Source organism: Balearica regulorum, chromosome 1 (genome assembly GCF_011004875.1).
Source record: "Balearica regulorum gibbericeps isolate bBalReg1 chromosome 1, bBalReg1.pri, whole genome shotgun sequence".
In the NCBI taxonomy this organism is placed as follows: domain Eukaryota; kingdom Metazoa; phylum Chordata; class Aves; order Gruiformes; family Gruidae; genus Balearica; species Balearica regulorum.
Genome location: NC_046184.1, coordinates 38,654,184 through 38,669,995, shown reverse-complemented (window position 1 = coordinate 38,669,995; position 15,812 = coordinate 38,654,184). Strand labels below are relative to the sequence as shown.

Here is a 15,812-nt window from a genome sequence, read left to right as displayed (position 1 = left end):
AAGAAAATGATGAGGTTCTTGTCATTAAAAATGAAGAGGCATTTTTTTGTCTGTTACTGGCTTTCAGTTGGTGGTTATTTGATTTCAGGTTTGGGATATTTATAGTAATTTCTAATCTTTTAGTTATAAACAGAGTTTCAAATGTAATGCTTATGTTTGATGCTAAATTTAAGACCACCCCTGTTATATGCCTCAGTTTTGATTTAGAGAGAGTTGGCTGCCAAGGAATCTGTTTCTGTGCCTTAGAATATGAAAAACGTACCCAGAACCAAATAGCACAAGAACTAAGCTCTTTTTAGGTAGGAGACAAACCAAGCCAGATGTGAGCTGTGCTGGTACGTCCTGCAGGCCTGGTGTCTTCAGTGAGTTCTATGATCATGTCCTGTGTATCACAGCCTGTGGTTGATCCTAAAATACCATTATTTGCTTTTCTATGTCATGTGTAGGCCAGTCAACAGTCAGACTTTTTCCAGTTTATAAGCACTGGTGGAAGATATTGGGGTTTTAGATAGATAGTATTTCTGCAGTGGCAAAGTCATCCTGTAGATGCTCTCATAGCTGGGGGGGGAAAAAAAAAAAAAAGAAAAAAGAAAAGAAAAAAGGGGAAAAAAAGAAAAGAAAAAAAAGAAAAAAAAAAAAAAAAGATTGTCTAGTGCCCTATACACTACCAAAATAGCTATTGGTATAAAGTGAGTCTATTTTAGGCAGTTTTTTGCAAGTGCCTGAGCCTTACCCATCTCCCTTGCTTTCACTGAAACTGGTACAATGTTTCACCTTTACAACATTTACAAGTTACCAGAATCACATTAGCCCAGCCCACCAACCCAAGGCAACCCGCATTGGCATTGTTTTAAATTTACAGTCCGGTTGGTAAAGGCAGCACGTTGTGCTTTGTAGATATGCGCTGATGCACTTCATACCAGTTTGTCTTCTGCTGTGGGCTGTTGGGTTCTGAACTAGGACTGGTTTGGGGATTGTCCCTCCATAGGCTGGAGGAGACGGCACAGGGTAGGTTAAAGTCAGCTCCACGTTTTCAGATTGTCTTCACCGATGTGGTTTTGTTTGCTTGGTTTTAATAAAAATCTAGGTGTTTTAGGAGTTAGTGACAGCCAGTCAGGAAAAGGTCAACAAGGAAGGGAGCGTTCATCATCTCTTGACATCCCTCTTGTCACACTCAGAGAAATACACCTACCCACAGGACTTGAAACACTGAGTAGATGTGATGTCTCCAGTATAACAAACTGCTATCTGTTTCTTAAGAATTGACTTTATCTTTATGTGATTTCTTATTAAGCCATGAGATGCCTACTGGAATGTAAAGCAAAATGTTTCCTCTGCAGAATTTCTGCTGACATAGAGGGAAAATCCATACAAGGACAGCATTGACTGTATTTTCAACAGACTTGCCGATTACTTACTTATTGATTATGTAAGTCTTTTGGTAGGAAACGATCAATAATGACAAGTATTTTTTTACTTTTAGGTTAAGTTCCATTTATGTCCTGTCCCAGCTGCACTGAACACTCATTCGCTAGGTGGAAGATACAAGCACTTGACCTGATCATGTAGATTTTAGGCATTTTCTTGGATTTTAAAGTGAAATTTTCACAGAAGGGATGGAAAAAGACACTCAATGTCTGGAATGAAGGCAAATCCTTTTCAGTTTTACTTTAATATGTAAATTAAGATACGAAATTGTAGGAATATAGAAAATAGATGCTAAAACTTTTGGTTAAGAATTCTCTCAGCTTTCAAATGTTGTTCTGTGAAAAAATCTCTTCTATAATCTATGTCTTGGTTTAACCCAGCAGGCAGCTAAATCAACCACACAGACATACGCTCACTCCCCCCTCAGTGAGATGGGGGAGAGAATCAGAAAGAAAAAGATAAAACTTCTGGGTTGAGATAAAAACAATTTAATAGGACAGAAAAGGAAGAGAATAATAATAATAATGATGACAAAAGAATATACAAAACAAGTCATGCACAGCACAGTTGGTCACCACCCGAAGCCAATGCTCAGCTGGTTCCTGAGCTGCACTGCCTCCTGGCCAACCCCCCAGTTATACACGGAGCATGATGTCATAGGGTATGGAATATCCTTCTGGCCAGTTTGGGTCAGCTGTCCTGGCTGTGTCCCCTCCCAGCTTGTTGGGTGCCCCCTGCCTTCTTGTTGGCAGGGCGTATGAGAAGCTGAAAAGTCCTTGACTGCTTGGCAACAACTAAAACATCAGTGTGTTATCAACCTTATTCTCATCCTAAATCCAGACCACAGCACTATACCAGCTGCTAGGAAGAAAATTAACTCTATCCCTGCCAAAACCAGGACAGTCTAGTTTTAATTTTCTTTTTGAAGAAGTGAATATATTCCAGGTTCAGAAATCTCATGAGTCAATTTTTTTTCTATGCTTTTTATTCATTAAAACATGTTATTTACATACATCAAAAGGTAGAAAATTACAAAAAGTCTGACCACGTATAAAATTCTAGAAGCTTTATCATAATATTATTTTCCTTGAAGAAAAATTAATTTGACATGGTGTTTCTTGGATTTTACTTACCTGCAAGTTGTTCCATTTATTCATCTTCTTACAGTAAGATTTACCCAGTCTTGTATTTGAGCACCTGTTTATCTTTGAAGTGTTCTTGTGCTATGTTTCGTATCCCTGTAGTCTTCTAGGTTGCAGGGCAGGTCATGGTCTTGTTACACCAACTGGCCCTGCTGCAAGTCAGGCACACACAGGTGTGGTGTTGCTGCAGCAAACACTAGAGAAGTATCCAGAGAATTGAGAAAACAGCAGCAGCATAATGTTTTCTTTAGAGTTCAGCTGCTATGTATTCTCCACCTTACAGGACTGGAGATCTAAATGAAGCTCTTCGGAGCAGAACCTTTCTTTTCCATTTTATGCCTGCATGTGTGTACAAGTATGTGAGTGTGTACAAGTACGCGTGTGTGCACTCCCCTTGCCGAATGCATCTCCAGTATTCCGCAGGATTCCTGAGCCCTGTATCAGAGGTAGGTGGCTGCCAGCAAGGCTGTAGGGCGACCGGTGCAACGTAGAGAGGCTGCTGGAGTTGTTAATGGTGGGCAGGGAAGAAGTTCTCAAGTGCATTTCTCCAACTGAAGTGTAAAATGGTATTGATTTGGGCTTTTTATAGACTTGGAACCATCTTTTCTCTACACGGTTTCATTTTAGAATAATTCATTTGGTTCATATCACAGAGCTGTACTGCAGGAGTGATGTTCCGATAGTTGATACTTCATAAACTATTATGGAGTAAGAAGACATTTCTTAAGCTCATGTTCTATATTCAGTTTACCACGAAGCAAAAGACTTGTAAATTCAATTCCTGGTTTACTCATAAATTATAAGAAATCTAGAAGTAATTTATTTGCCTTCCCTTCTGATGCGGTTGCTTATTGGATTGGAAATGGAGTCCCAGAGTTGTTCTGATATTGGGCATTTCCATAACTCCAGTGGGATTAGTCTGTAATAATAATGTTGAAGCAATGCAATGAGTAAACATGTCATATATAGCATTATAAGAAAAGTAATCATGTGCGATTTAAGAAAGCAAAGATGAAAACCAGAGAGACTGGGGTATCAAACGGGCCTGGTTCAGGGGGCTTCCAGGGATAAAAATCTCTTATAAGCAAAGCCAGCTTAGGCAGTTCAATTTCTTCCTGCTATGATTATGTACAACAAAAGCTACAAAATCTTTCAGAAGGGCAAACCTAATGAAACTGTTGCATACTCCAAGATGACCTTATCTGTCAGTTAGCAATGAGCATTTCACACCACCACTCTCTTACAGTGTTGGTGCATCTTTCCCTCCTGCCCACCAAGGCAGAGTGTTTAGAAGTCCCTGTTCTGTTGGCAGAGGTATACAGAAACTTGTCAGAATAGATGATGAGAAGAAACAAGCCTGGACATTACTTTCCATGCCCGTAGTTGCAGGGAACTGGATAATCATTAGCTAGCTTAAAACACTGCATGGATCATCTGTTCCACATGTCACTTGAGGCAGCAGAGTATTTCCCAGCATTGGATTGCAAACTCAGAACCTATATAAAAGATCAAAACACATGGCAGTATTATGCTATGGCAAAAGATTAGGCATGTGCAGTGCATTGTTGATGTCCTGTGTACATGTTCTGGCAATGTATTCATTAAAAAAAAAAAAAATCTTAGATGGTCCTGGGAACCAGATTGTACTATTAAGAAGTACAAAGGAAGGATTCAGTTTGGGAGGTGGGGGAGAGAGGGGAATTTTCCTTTTGACTTCAGATCTCATGATCAAATAAACCCTGAAGAAACAAGTGTAACACACCGACCAAGCACCTGCAGTTGCCTGATGGGTGCAAATGTGCAGTATTTTTGTTTGCAGTAAGTACCATGACTAACTCTTGTAATCATTATGAATACTTGCAGGTTTTTATAAAACTGAAAGCAGCATTTTGGTCCATAGCGTATCCTACAGCTATGCAACATGTCTTCATGTTCAGATGCAGGTAATCACATCTGTTCTTTTTGAACTGTCATAAAGGCCAGATGTGAGCAAACATTGTGGAAGCTCAATAGCTTCCAAATGATGCCAAATGATGTTCTGGTGTCAGCCAAGTTGGGGAATGCAGCAGGTAGCTCTGTTACTGTCTGCTTCTGACTCGACAGAGGCATGTTTTTAGTCCCACAGTCTCTTGTAATCTTCTCTTTTTAGAAATACACCTTATACTTTTTAAATACTCATTTCAACAACCCCAGTTGCTGACTGAATACACTGCAGAATTTTGTCTTAGTAGAAGCTTTAGAAACTTCTTGCCCTAGCACTTAAGTCATGATGTGTAATGATAAATGGTGAATAACTGAAGTGAGGTCATCACCACCTAGAATGGAAAGAAAAGCCTGTCAACCATCTAGAAATGAATAGGAACATTGCATAGGATAATGCTATGTGCAAAAGATTCAGCAGTTAACCCTATTAGAAGTACTACCAAGGCTTACAGGATACTCCACCAAGGCTGGAGGCTCTTCTGAATGCTTTCCTCTGCCCACCACTGTTATCCCTGTTTTGTTCAGGTTTGGCAATTCTTGTTCAGGGCAGCTGTTCTTCATCTTGAGGTCAAGATGTATTAGGTCATCTTCTCAGTCATACAGAAACATATCGACAGAGCCTTGTTGCTGTTTGTATAGTGCTTATTCTAGACCTTACTGGTGAACATATGAATGTATACAAGATGCTTGGGTTTTAGGTGGCTTTTCATCTTTAAATCTCATGCTGCTACAGCAAGATTGCTAGTGCAGTGCAGACATACTGTTCATTTACAGTGCATATATGATATCTGTATCTGACCAATTCACCTAAAAGCTGCATATTGCCGCTGAAAAGGACCAGGGAGATGAATGATCCTTCCAGGATTTCATCATTTTCTAGGTGGATCTTTAGGACTTCATGCATTTTTCCAGAATACCTGGGCAGCTGGTGGTTTTAATAGGTCTTCTCTGACTGAAAACACTGGACATGAAGTATGACTGCCTCATGGCTTTCCAAACAGTTGCAGCCCTGCTGAAACTGTGCATGTGTAGATTGCATTGTCCAGCTACGTGCAGTAGGGATGTCTCTTTTCGAGAGCTCGAGGCGTTCTGTTGCAGATGACCCGCATTTGTTGAGGTCTGTGAGATTAGCTTGGCATTTTCCTAGAATGCTAAATGGGTAAACTGCAGGGGAGGGTGTCCCAGACAGCATGTGAGGGAAATTTTGTATGTAGCTGTGACTATGAAAGCCCTTCACTTACTTTATACCTGTTCTGCAGAGATTTCAGAGAGTTATAGTGGAGATCTGTTTGTGTAAGAATAAGGACTAAAACTGTTACGATCTGATACATTTAATCTCCATCTGGATTCTTGTTATGTTCAATTGTTTTGATTAACGCTGACATCTACTAGTGGCCTCAAAGTGAGTCTGGATCTAAAATTATCTAGTACCATTAAATCATTGTGTCTTTTACCCTTCTATTTAGTTAATCAGTTGAAGTACTTTATAAAACATAGGGTTTGGGGGGAGAAAGCAGACAATGAGAAAAGATAGCTTTTTAAAAATGTGAAACAACTACCTTTAGTTGTAAGCGTTGCCAGACTTTGTATTTATTGGCTCTGTATAGTATACTAGCACATTGGCGTACTTTTTAATAACCTTTTACAGAACATATGTCTCAGATTTATCTATATGCAGAGCCTTGCAGACAGAACTTGTGAGTTGTAACATAAAGAATCTCCAGATGTACCCGTTATTTCTTATTAACATACACAGTGATTTTCTTGGAAAGTAGATGACATTTTAGAAAGGCAACATCTGTGTTATCACTTAAATTTTAATAATGCCAATAATTTTCTTTCAACAGAGGAATTCAAGGGCTCAACAATAGTTGAATTAATGAAAAAAGAAGGCACCACCCTAGGGCTTACAGTATCGGGTGGAATCGACAAGGATGGGAAACCAAGAGTATCTAACCTTCGTCAAGGAGGAATCGCTGCTAGGTAACCACATCTCAAGCCACAACATGCATTATAAGATGCGATTGCTTCAGAAATACTTACTGCATCAGAAAGGTCACTAGCAAATATGTGACTAGATGCATCTGTAATGGCAGTCCATCAGACCGGAGAAGCTCAGAGAGAAACGGCAACAGCTGGTCCCCCTCTTCCCTCAAGGCTGCTTTAATAAAAACCAGAAATACCAATGAGATATGTGAAAGTCATCATAAAACTAATTAAGTTTCTTCTAAATTATATAAATTTTATTTCTCCTTTTTTGTGTCCTTGAACAAAAACTTGGGACAAGAAGTATAAAATACTGAGGGGAAAAAGTAAAATTGAAAACATAACCATAGTACTACCATAATTTAATTAAAAAACCTCTTCATCAATTGGTTTTAAGATTAAAAAGAAGTCTAAAGTCATAGCTACCTTTCTTACTACTACAGTGGAAGCCAAAAACTGTTATTCATGAGTGAAACAGGTCAAAAGATAAAGATTAAGCTAAATCATTCCAACTAACTGAGCAGAACATATGGTTTTGGGCTGTGGCCTATCTCCTGTAGCTGTGATATTAGCTGTGAAGGCAAATATTGTCAAAAAAATATAGTTTTGGACACTTCCCAAAGAGAGAGAGAAAGATGGGTACATGAAGAAGACGTTTTCCCAGATCCTCTGCCCAAACCAGTCAAATCATCCAACTCCTTTATTGTAAAGCTGCTTTTGTACATCAGAAATTAATAATGCAACAATGTTATTTCAGTATTTAACAAGCTAGACTAGATTAAGATCTTAAAATGCCACTTTCTGTTTGAAAGATCAACTTGTTTTAATCTAGATTAATGGAAAAAATATTTCTTACCATTGCTATACAGTAATTTAAAGGATTTAGTTAGTTTAGGCCAGCAGATCTGTCTTTAAGAAAAGGAGTATGTACTTTTTCCTAGGAGTGATCAGCTGGATGTAGGTGACTACATCAAATCTGTGAATGGAATCAACCTGACCAAATTTCGCCATGATGAGATCATCAGCCTGCTCAAGAACGTTGGCGAGAGGGTTGTTTTAGAAGTGGAGTATGAGCTGCCTCCAGTCTGTAAGTAATAGAGCAAACTGAAACCTATGCAGAATAGCAGATGTGTTGTCAGGGGTGAGATGGGCATGGTTGGTGATCTTCATTTTAGTTAGTAGTTGTTTTCTTACATTTTTTTTTTCCTCTGGCTTATCGCAGAGCTTGGAAGCAGTATGCAAAAACGGGCAGTACAGGGGGATGCTCTCAGAGATGCTCAGGTGTTTTAGGAGCACAAGTCTAGCCAATGGCAGAGCACAGTTGTCAACCTCCAATGTTTGTTTGTTTGTTTGTTTGTTCCCAGTTTTGAACACTGGGAATTAGATTAAATAGATTCAAGAGTAAGAGAATCCATCTTGTTACAGTAAGATCTTCTGAGATGAGACCAATGAATATCTGCAAGTTCTGCCTCTGCCTTTTCTTTCCTTCTCTCACTTGCAGCACCCTCCTGTTCTCCCAGATAAACAACATAATTTGAGACTTTTCCAGGCTTTTCTGACATCAGTTTTAGGCGACATCTCATTTCTAGAGCAGCAGACCCAGTGGGGTAGGCTATGGGGATACATAAACCTGCAAGAATTGTGTGACTGAAACAAGGGCTTCTCACTGAGCAGGATTGTCTTCTAAATACAAGTTTATGCTGACGCCGAAGTCACAGAGTGCTCCTGAATGTTTTCCTCGCCTCTGCTTTGCTCTTTCTGTTTATGCTTATGTTTGTGACTGTGTGTCTGTAGGAGAAAATCAGTGGGAATTGACGCTAACAGGTATGAAGCGAAAGCTAGAGAAATGATGAGTTGGAAACCTGGGACCTAAAATGAAGGAGTGAGTGGCAGGTCTCTGCCTGGCACCAAGGGGGCTGCACCAGTCATGCCTGAGTGTGTGCTCCTTCATGCTGCTTACTGGAGGGGAGAAGATGTGGTTTGCTGGTGTTTGGCCAGAAAAATCTGCAGAGCCAGCTAGGAAGCTCTTGTCTCCTTAAATAAAGACTTTCCTTGCAGCAGAAACCAAAAATTCCATCACTCTGATGCTCAGAAAAGGATGAACTCCCCATTGCTTTCTGGCAGCTGGAGAGTTAGTCTAATTACATATTTGGTTGCTTGTATGACCTCCTGACAACCACCTTAGTATGTTTTGAATGTTCTCTGTTGATTAGTGTTCCTTTGTGGTAAGTGAACTTCATGTTCAAAAACACAGTATTTGAGTTCATGAAGTCAGCTGAGCTCAGAATTATTTTGCTGGAGATGTAGTTGGTTCATGAGTGTTGTTTTGCACTTACTCAAGTGGGCTTCCTTCCATTTCACCCACTTTTGGCATGTGTGCCACTCTTGTCCACTGAAACAGGATTTTAACATGCTAAAATACAGTAGCAGTCACACTTTTTTCTTTAAGTCCTTGGAATTTCTGACCCCTTCCTACAAGCATAGCTAATAAAGTTGGAGATAATTAGCAGTCTAGTTGTTCCCATTAATTTCTAGTGAACAAGCTAGACAGAGTGCCTTCATTACACCACGTTTTCTAGTAGGTCACGTGGTGAAGTCCTGACACCTCCTTCCCTGCTCCATACATAATGAAATTCTACTGTTGGTCTCATGGTTGCTCCCTCAGAGAGAGGACTATCACAGTTTCAGAGTGGGGAAATGTCAGTACTTTAATAATGATGGATTAAACCTGTCTGAGCAGTGGTAATCCCACTCTCCCTGGTGTTTCCTTCCCTGTCTGGCAGTGTTCACAGCAGGAGCATCCAGCTGCTATTTTCAGCACTAGCCACCTCAACGTTTCAAACTGGAATGTGAGCCATGCCTACCTCACATCTGCCTTTTGTTGTTGCTAAAGGTTACGGACTTCTTTCCCCTCCCAGGCTGTGGCTGGGGTAGAAGGACAGCCGCCTGAATGGCTATTGTCTAAGTGGAAGGACGCTGCATTGCCGATCCTCGCTTCTGAACTACAGGCTTTGCTTGTCCCCAGTGGAAGTTACAGGCCACACCAAGTAGATAAGGAAGCATAGATTCAGTTCAAGCTACATGCAGAGACACTTTCAGTTGATAGCAATGAAGGCAAGAGTTGTTCTCTCCTCCCCATAATTTGGTCCTTTTTGGGCAGTAAAATATTTCTAGCTGAAAAGGAATCAACTACATGGACTTCAGTAACATGGTCCTGATCTTCAAGCTGTAGCAGGAATTACTGCAATACACAGCAATGCTTTGGAGGGCCATCTTTCATCTGTTTTCCTAAGGAAATGAGATTTATGTGATTTCACTGGCTTGGTCTTCTGGTTCCCTGCAGTAATTTCTTTAACAGGGGATTGAAAGACTCCAAAAAAAAAAAAGTACATTACAGCACATTTCATGAAAATAGACACTTGAGCAGTAGAGAGAGTCCCAGACCCGGGGAGTCCTCAGAAAGAGAGGCAGGCAGTGCTGGGGAGACACAACTTCTGCTTGGGGTTGCTCGTGGCCAGCAGCACACATCTCCCCAGCTGTGTAGCCTGTGGTGTCCATTGCTCCCTCAGGGTATCCTAACGGGTACCGGGAAACTGATTATTGCAGGCAGGAGCATTAAAGGACATAGGTTTTCATGAGTTCTGCTGCTCACAGAACATTTATTTCATAGAGGATTTTTTTTTTTTCAATCTTTACATGTTGTGCTGTTTGCAGTATCTTACTGGAAGCTGGGAAGTGTGCGTGTGTGTGATTTTGCCCAGTGTCCCTTTGGAAAAGGGAGTTCTCACACTTAGCCAAAGTTTTTCCTGTAAGAGCTAATAGTAAACTGGCATTTGGTCTCTTAACAGCAGTGGTTTCAAATTCTGCAAAGTGGAATATCACACCCAATGTGTTTGTGCATTAGGCTTCTCGCCTCCTAACCCAGCTGTGCACCACTCCTCTGGTGCTTACAGAGAAAATACTGGCTCGACTAGAAGTCAAAGATTTTTTTTACTCACTTACCAATGATTAGAGAGCATGTACATTTTGAAAAAGGAAAAAAATAACAAATCCCTTATGATACAAAATACTTTTTTCATCTTAATCTAGCAAGCTGAGATTAGAGATACACCCTAAGAATCTTGACTGCCTTGACTTTAAGCAGTACAAATAAATGTTTTCATGGCTGAACAACCAGCTCCATAGGTTGCTTTAAGAATTTCATTTGTCATTTTTGTGTCTCACTGTGTGTTTCCATCTTTTCTAGCTGTTTTCTATAGCTTTAAGAAAAGCAAAATTATGCCATAATTTAAACAGTAAGGCTCAAATTCCTCATACCTTATATGCATCTATGGCTCTTCTTCCAAACCATTGGCAATCTGCAAAATATCTGGCCCACAATTCTGTCAAAAAGAGGATGAGTTGTATTTAATTACTGGTCTTTAATCTGACTGTTCTGTAGTGGAGTCTTTCCGATTGTATGACCAGAAACACATTAGCTAGTTTAACTTGGAAAAGGTGCAAATCTGTGTGTATAATTTGAAAAATAATTACATTTTGGAATTTTTTTCTTTTTTTTTTTTCTTTTAGCTGTACAAGGATCAGGTCTCATCTTTAGAACTGTGGAAGTTACTTTACATAAAGAGGGGAACACTTTTGGATTTGTAATAAGAGGTGAGTTATCATTAAATGTGAACTATATTTTCTAAATTGGCCAAAAAAAGCAGGAAGTTTTTATGACACTAAAAATCATTTAAGATTTGCAGCTTACAGTTTGTAAAAATCTATGTGATTTGTGTATTAATTTTTCCATACATTAATGTACTGCTTTTATAAACTGCTCTAATTTTTGTTTATGGAATAACAGTAATTAATCAACTATGCCAAGAACATGACAAACTTTGTTTCATGTAAGACCAGATTCTGCTACCACTGAAATCAGCAGGAGGCTTGTAGTTCTTAAAAAAGATTCGCATATAGTATTTGTAGAAATTAGGTATGAAATCTGATTAATTGTGCTGACTGTTGGAATTGTACAACAAAAGTATTATCACTGACTTAGAGAACAGAAGAAAACATGCAGCTGTTAAATAATATACTTTTTAATGAATTATTATTGTACTTATTATGAATTATTAACTTCTTCAGGGAAAACTGGGGGTTTTTTAATTTAATATATAAATTTCTTAGTGGCCACTCATTATTCTGAGTATACATGAAGTATGGATGTTTTTTCTCTATGCAGCAAACATTGCAGAACAATAAGTTTTCACACTGAGATCAGATTTGCAGAGTAGCCGTTCTAAGAAAAGAATATACATTTATTAATAATTACTCTGTAGAAATATTTTATAAATAATCATATATACCATACATTAGGTCAATTTTATTTAAGGTAAAGCTCAGTGGATGTTCATATTAGTGGCTTGGCCATTTTTTGGTCTTTTTAGCTCATCTGTAAGTGTGCATGCTGCAAGATTTAGACTTGCCTCTTGAAAATGAGGTTTCATAAAAAACATAAAATGAAGTTGTGCTTTCTCTCACTTTTCCCTTTCTAGGTGGAGCACACGATGACAGAAATAAATCTCGTCCTGTTGTAATAACATGTGTTAGACCTGGAGGGCCTGCTGACAGGTACAATTCATCTTTCTCTGTAGTGCATGCGAAAGAGAAATGGAGAAAGGTGAATTATTTGGGACAGAAGTTAGGATTTGTGAAGTAGACATATTCAAATCTGTTCCTTTGAAATTCAGGGTTTATGCATTTAATTGCAATAATAATAATAACAGTAATAGGCAACCACAGAGGCTCAGCACATCATGGTGTATGTGAACTTTAATTTAGTATGTTGCATTTTTCAAGACTTTCCCATTAAACACTTTCAAAAATCAACCTAAAATAATTAGAACAAATGCCTGCAATAGGTCAAAGAACATTTTTTGCAGCCTTCAGACAACTGGTGTAGCTCTTAATTATGCTTTTTATACTCTAACACCACAATCTTCTTCTCTTGCACTTCAGAAAAATACTGTCTTCTGTTTGGATGTTGTTGTGTTATTTTAAGATGTTTGTACATATCTGCATGTGAATTCACAGATAACTTCACCTGGACAACTGAGTACAGATTTATGGTTTTGCCCAATGAACATATTTGTATGTAATACCATCTTGTATCTATATAAAGAAAGAATATTGACTTTATTGATATGTATGAATTATATTTTCAAAAATGGCATTTGTGTCCTTAAACCATTAAAGAAACTTAAAGGCCAATTTCTTTAAAGCAGATGATTTTTGTGTAGCTCATGTTGACATTTTTGACCTTGGAAACATTAACTGAGAAGCAGACATTTCAAGACAGCTTTCATCTTTTGTCCCTCCCTTTCTTCCCACCCTCATCCCCCTTGCTTCCTTGTTTGTCTCCCCGATTCTTCAGCTGAGAACATTAGTACTTTATTTTTTATTATGATTCTGAATATGTTATGAGATATGCCTGGGAGACAGTGTACACTTATAGCCAAATTATTTTTAGGTAGGAAGAAAAGAAAAATGGAATTATCCAAGTAAGGGATATTTTTGAAGAAAATCAGTAAAAGGACATTCATATTTTGCAGTCTGTTTCTTCACCCATGTGGTTTGCACCTCGTATTTATTTTTAAGAAAATACCGGGGGAGGAGGTGTTTGTGTATGAAAAAGGAGTTGTGTGGACAAGGCAGAAAGAAAGCATATGTTGAAGCAAAAGCTATACTTAGTTGCAATTTAACACAACTTGATTATTTAGGTATGTGTTAAGCCGTTTTCCAGTCACTGACTTTCCAATTAAAGCAATTTCCTTTCCTCTGCGCCCTCTGAATGTTCTCACCGTCAAAGTAAATGTTAAGTGTTAAGGCAAGAGGGATGGATGTCAGAGAGGGTGTGAGAGAATCGCTTTGCATAAAAAAAGGTATTATCTCCAAATCAATTTCTCTTATATTAATAAATATCATTCCTTTAATCTCCCTTCAGAGAGGGCACAATCAAACCCGGGGACAGGCTGCTGAGTGTTGATGGGATCCGACTGCTGGGAACGACACATGCTGAAGCCATGAGTATTCTGAAACAATGCGGGCAGGAGGCAACACTGCTGGTTGAATACGATGTCTCAGTGATGGGTAGGTAGAAGAGTAGGGCTTTAGTTCCGGGAACCATCTGTGATGTTTTCCTGCCTGTTCTTGATGAGCTGTTTCAGAAGTGATCGTGACCTGTTACGCTCCTAGTAGCACTGCTATTCCTTTCCGCACCGTATCATTAATCTTGGGTTCATAAGGAGGTGAGCAGTATTTTACTGTAATTTAGCATTCTGACATTTCATGGTTTGTAGAGTGAAGCCATAGTGTGGATTCTAGCAAAGTAACTTTTCCAGTGACTAGTTTATAATAAAGGTTAATGAAGTGTAAGCATTTCTATGTCACATGAAAGAGGGGTTTACTTGCTCTTACAGGAATTATTTTGCCTTTTGCCAGTGCTGCTAGGTGGCCGAGATATTATTAAAAAGTCACAAAACTGCCACATGGAAAAGAACGGGGAAAACAAAATTTGTTAAGAAATGCAGAGGTGGCAAATCATGGCTTGAAAAACGAGCTTAGGCTTTATACAAACTTTGATTGAACTCACTGAAGATATGGGAGGTTTTTGGAAAGTTAAGGAGAGCAGATGATTTTTCATAACAGATTTGGGATTCGGTTATTTCCATTTGTTTTGGGAGGTGTCATCTCCCCTCCATTTTTGCAAAATACACAAAATTCATGGCAGCAAGAAATAGAAATACTCACCAGTCAGACTGAAATATTTCTTCTCTGTTTGGGGATCTTTCTCTTCTTTCCCTCCTTAGTTCCACAGTCAGATTTCTAGCCTAGCAGTAAAGCAGGCTCATAGGAATTTGTGAAATAGCACTGTCAAACTTCAAAGCCTTGGGAAAGATTAATACTTAGAAGAATAATGTCAGATATTTGTTTAATCTGGAACAGCCCTCTTTTAGTTCTTCTCCAAGACACAGATTTATTTTTTTTTAGTCTAATATGTATCTTTGTTTACTTAACTATCAAGAATGGAGTGACAGGTTTGCATGGTGTCTGGCAGGCTTGCTGGACATTCATGCAAGGTTCATGTCCAGAAAGGTGAAGACAGCTCAGCGTCTGGGCAGGAACCTCCCATGTAGAAAATGGAAATGCGAGTGATCTTGTAACCTGAAGAGGACTAGAATTTAGATGTTTTCATTTATTTCTTCTTTTTCTTTGGAAGATGATGGATGTCCAAACCCTATCTATTATCACAGTTAAAACCAGATTCTTTATGCTCCACTTGCCCTAAAAGAGAGATCTCATTGAAAAAAGAACCCTTGGCTTTAGACAAAGTTCCCAGTAAGGCTTTCATTTCAGAGAAGAACCCCATCCCTGTTCTCCTGTATACCCCAGGGAGGGAATTGGCTGCAATTTCACTAAGGATCTTTTAGAAATCTTTGCAAGTTTGTGTGAGGACAAGACCACATGATGAGAAGCTCTGTTGTGCTCTAAATTGCAGGTTGCTCAAGGCAGGAGCCTTCTTTTCAGTGTTATCTGGATAGAGCTCAGTGCAGGAGAATACAGATCTTAGTTGGAAATTGCAGGCTTATAACTGTACAGGCAGTACCTACCAGGCAGTCTCTTCATGTCATTCTCTCTCTGAATAAACTCTGCTATCTCCCTTTTGTTCTCAGTAACAAATCTGGATTTATTGTTCCTGCCTTCCTGGCAATGAATGTGTTATCCTGGGGAAACTTAAGGAGGTAGAAAAACGTCAGACTTATGTAGTCAGAAAGAAGGAAGGAAGAGAGAAACGAACTCTGGGAAATGTGTGGGGTGGTGGTCCTGCAGTGTCTGCGAGAAGAAATAAGGAGGGATTCAGTAGGCTCTCTTTCTAATACATTATGATTTTGTTAGATTTTATCTAGCCCTCAGTAAGTCTTGATTGTTTTTCCAATTTACATGCCCTGCATAGTTTTCTGGCAGTGGTGTGAAAAATTTTATTGGGAAGCTTTCTTTGCTTTTTGCAGTTATGTTGTGACCATGGCACAAAGGCTGAAAATCACTCATCCAAATCCATTAATTTCTGGCCCAGGAAAACGGTGCTGATTTGAACCTTCCCTTACTCCTCTGCTCAGGAGCAGTGAAGTCAACATTGGGAGTAATGTGAAAGGCAGGATATGAGCCATGAACAGAAATTTAAGAATTACAGAAATGTTACTCAGTTCCCCAACTCTTATGTTATCCAGGAGA

The 15,812-nt window shown here is 39.0% G+C and overlaps 1 protein-coding gene across 10 annotated transcripts in view; it reads left to right on the top strand.

Moving 5' to 3' along the window:
* Positions 1 to 15,812, top strand: part of GRIP1 (glutamate receptor interacting protein 1) — a 334,877-nt gene that overhangs the window by 243,081 nt on the left and 75,984 nt on the right. For all 10 annotated transcript variants that reach the window (XM_075746053.1, XM_075746045.1, XM_075746076.1 and 7 more), the window contains exons 3-7: positions 6,401 to 6,536; positions 7,481 to 7,626; positions 11,109 to 11,192; positions 12,077 to 12,152; positions 13,525 to 13,670. In XM_075746053.1, coding sequence (XP_075602168.1) covers positions 6,401 to 6,536; positions 7,481 to 7,626; positions 11,109 to 11,192; positions 12,077 to 12,152; positions 13,525 to 13,670 — 588 coding nt within the window. The remainder of the gene's footprint in view (positions 1 to 6,400; positions 6,537 to 7,480; positions 7,627 to 11,108; positions 11,193 to 12,076; positions 12,153 to 13,524; positions 13,671 to 15,812) is intronic.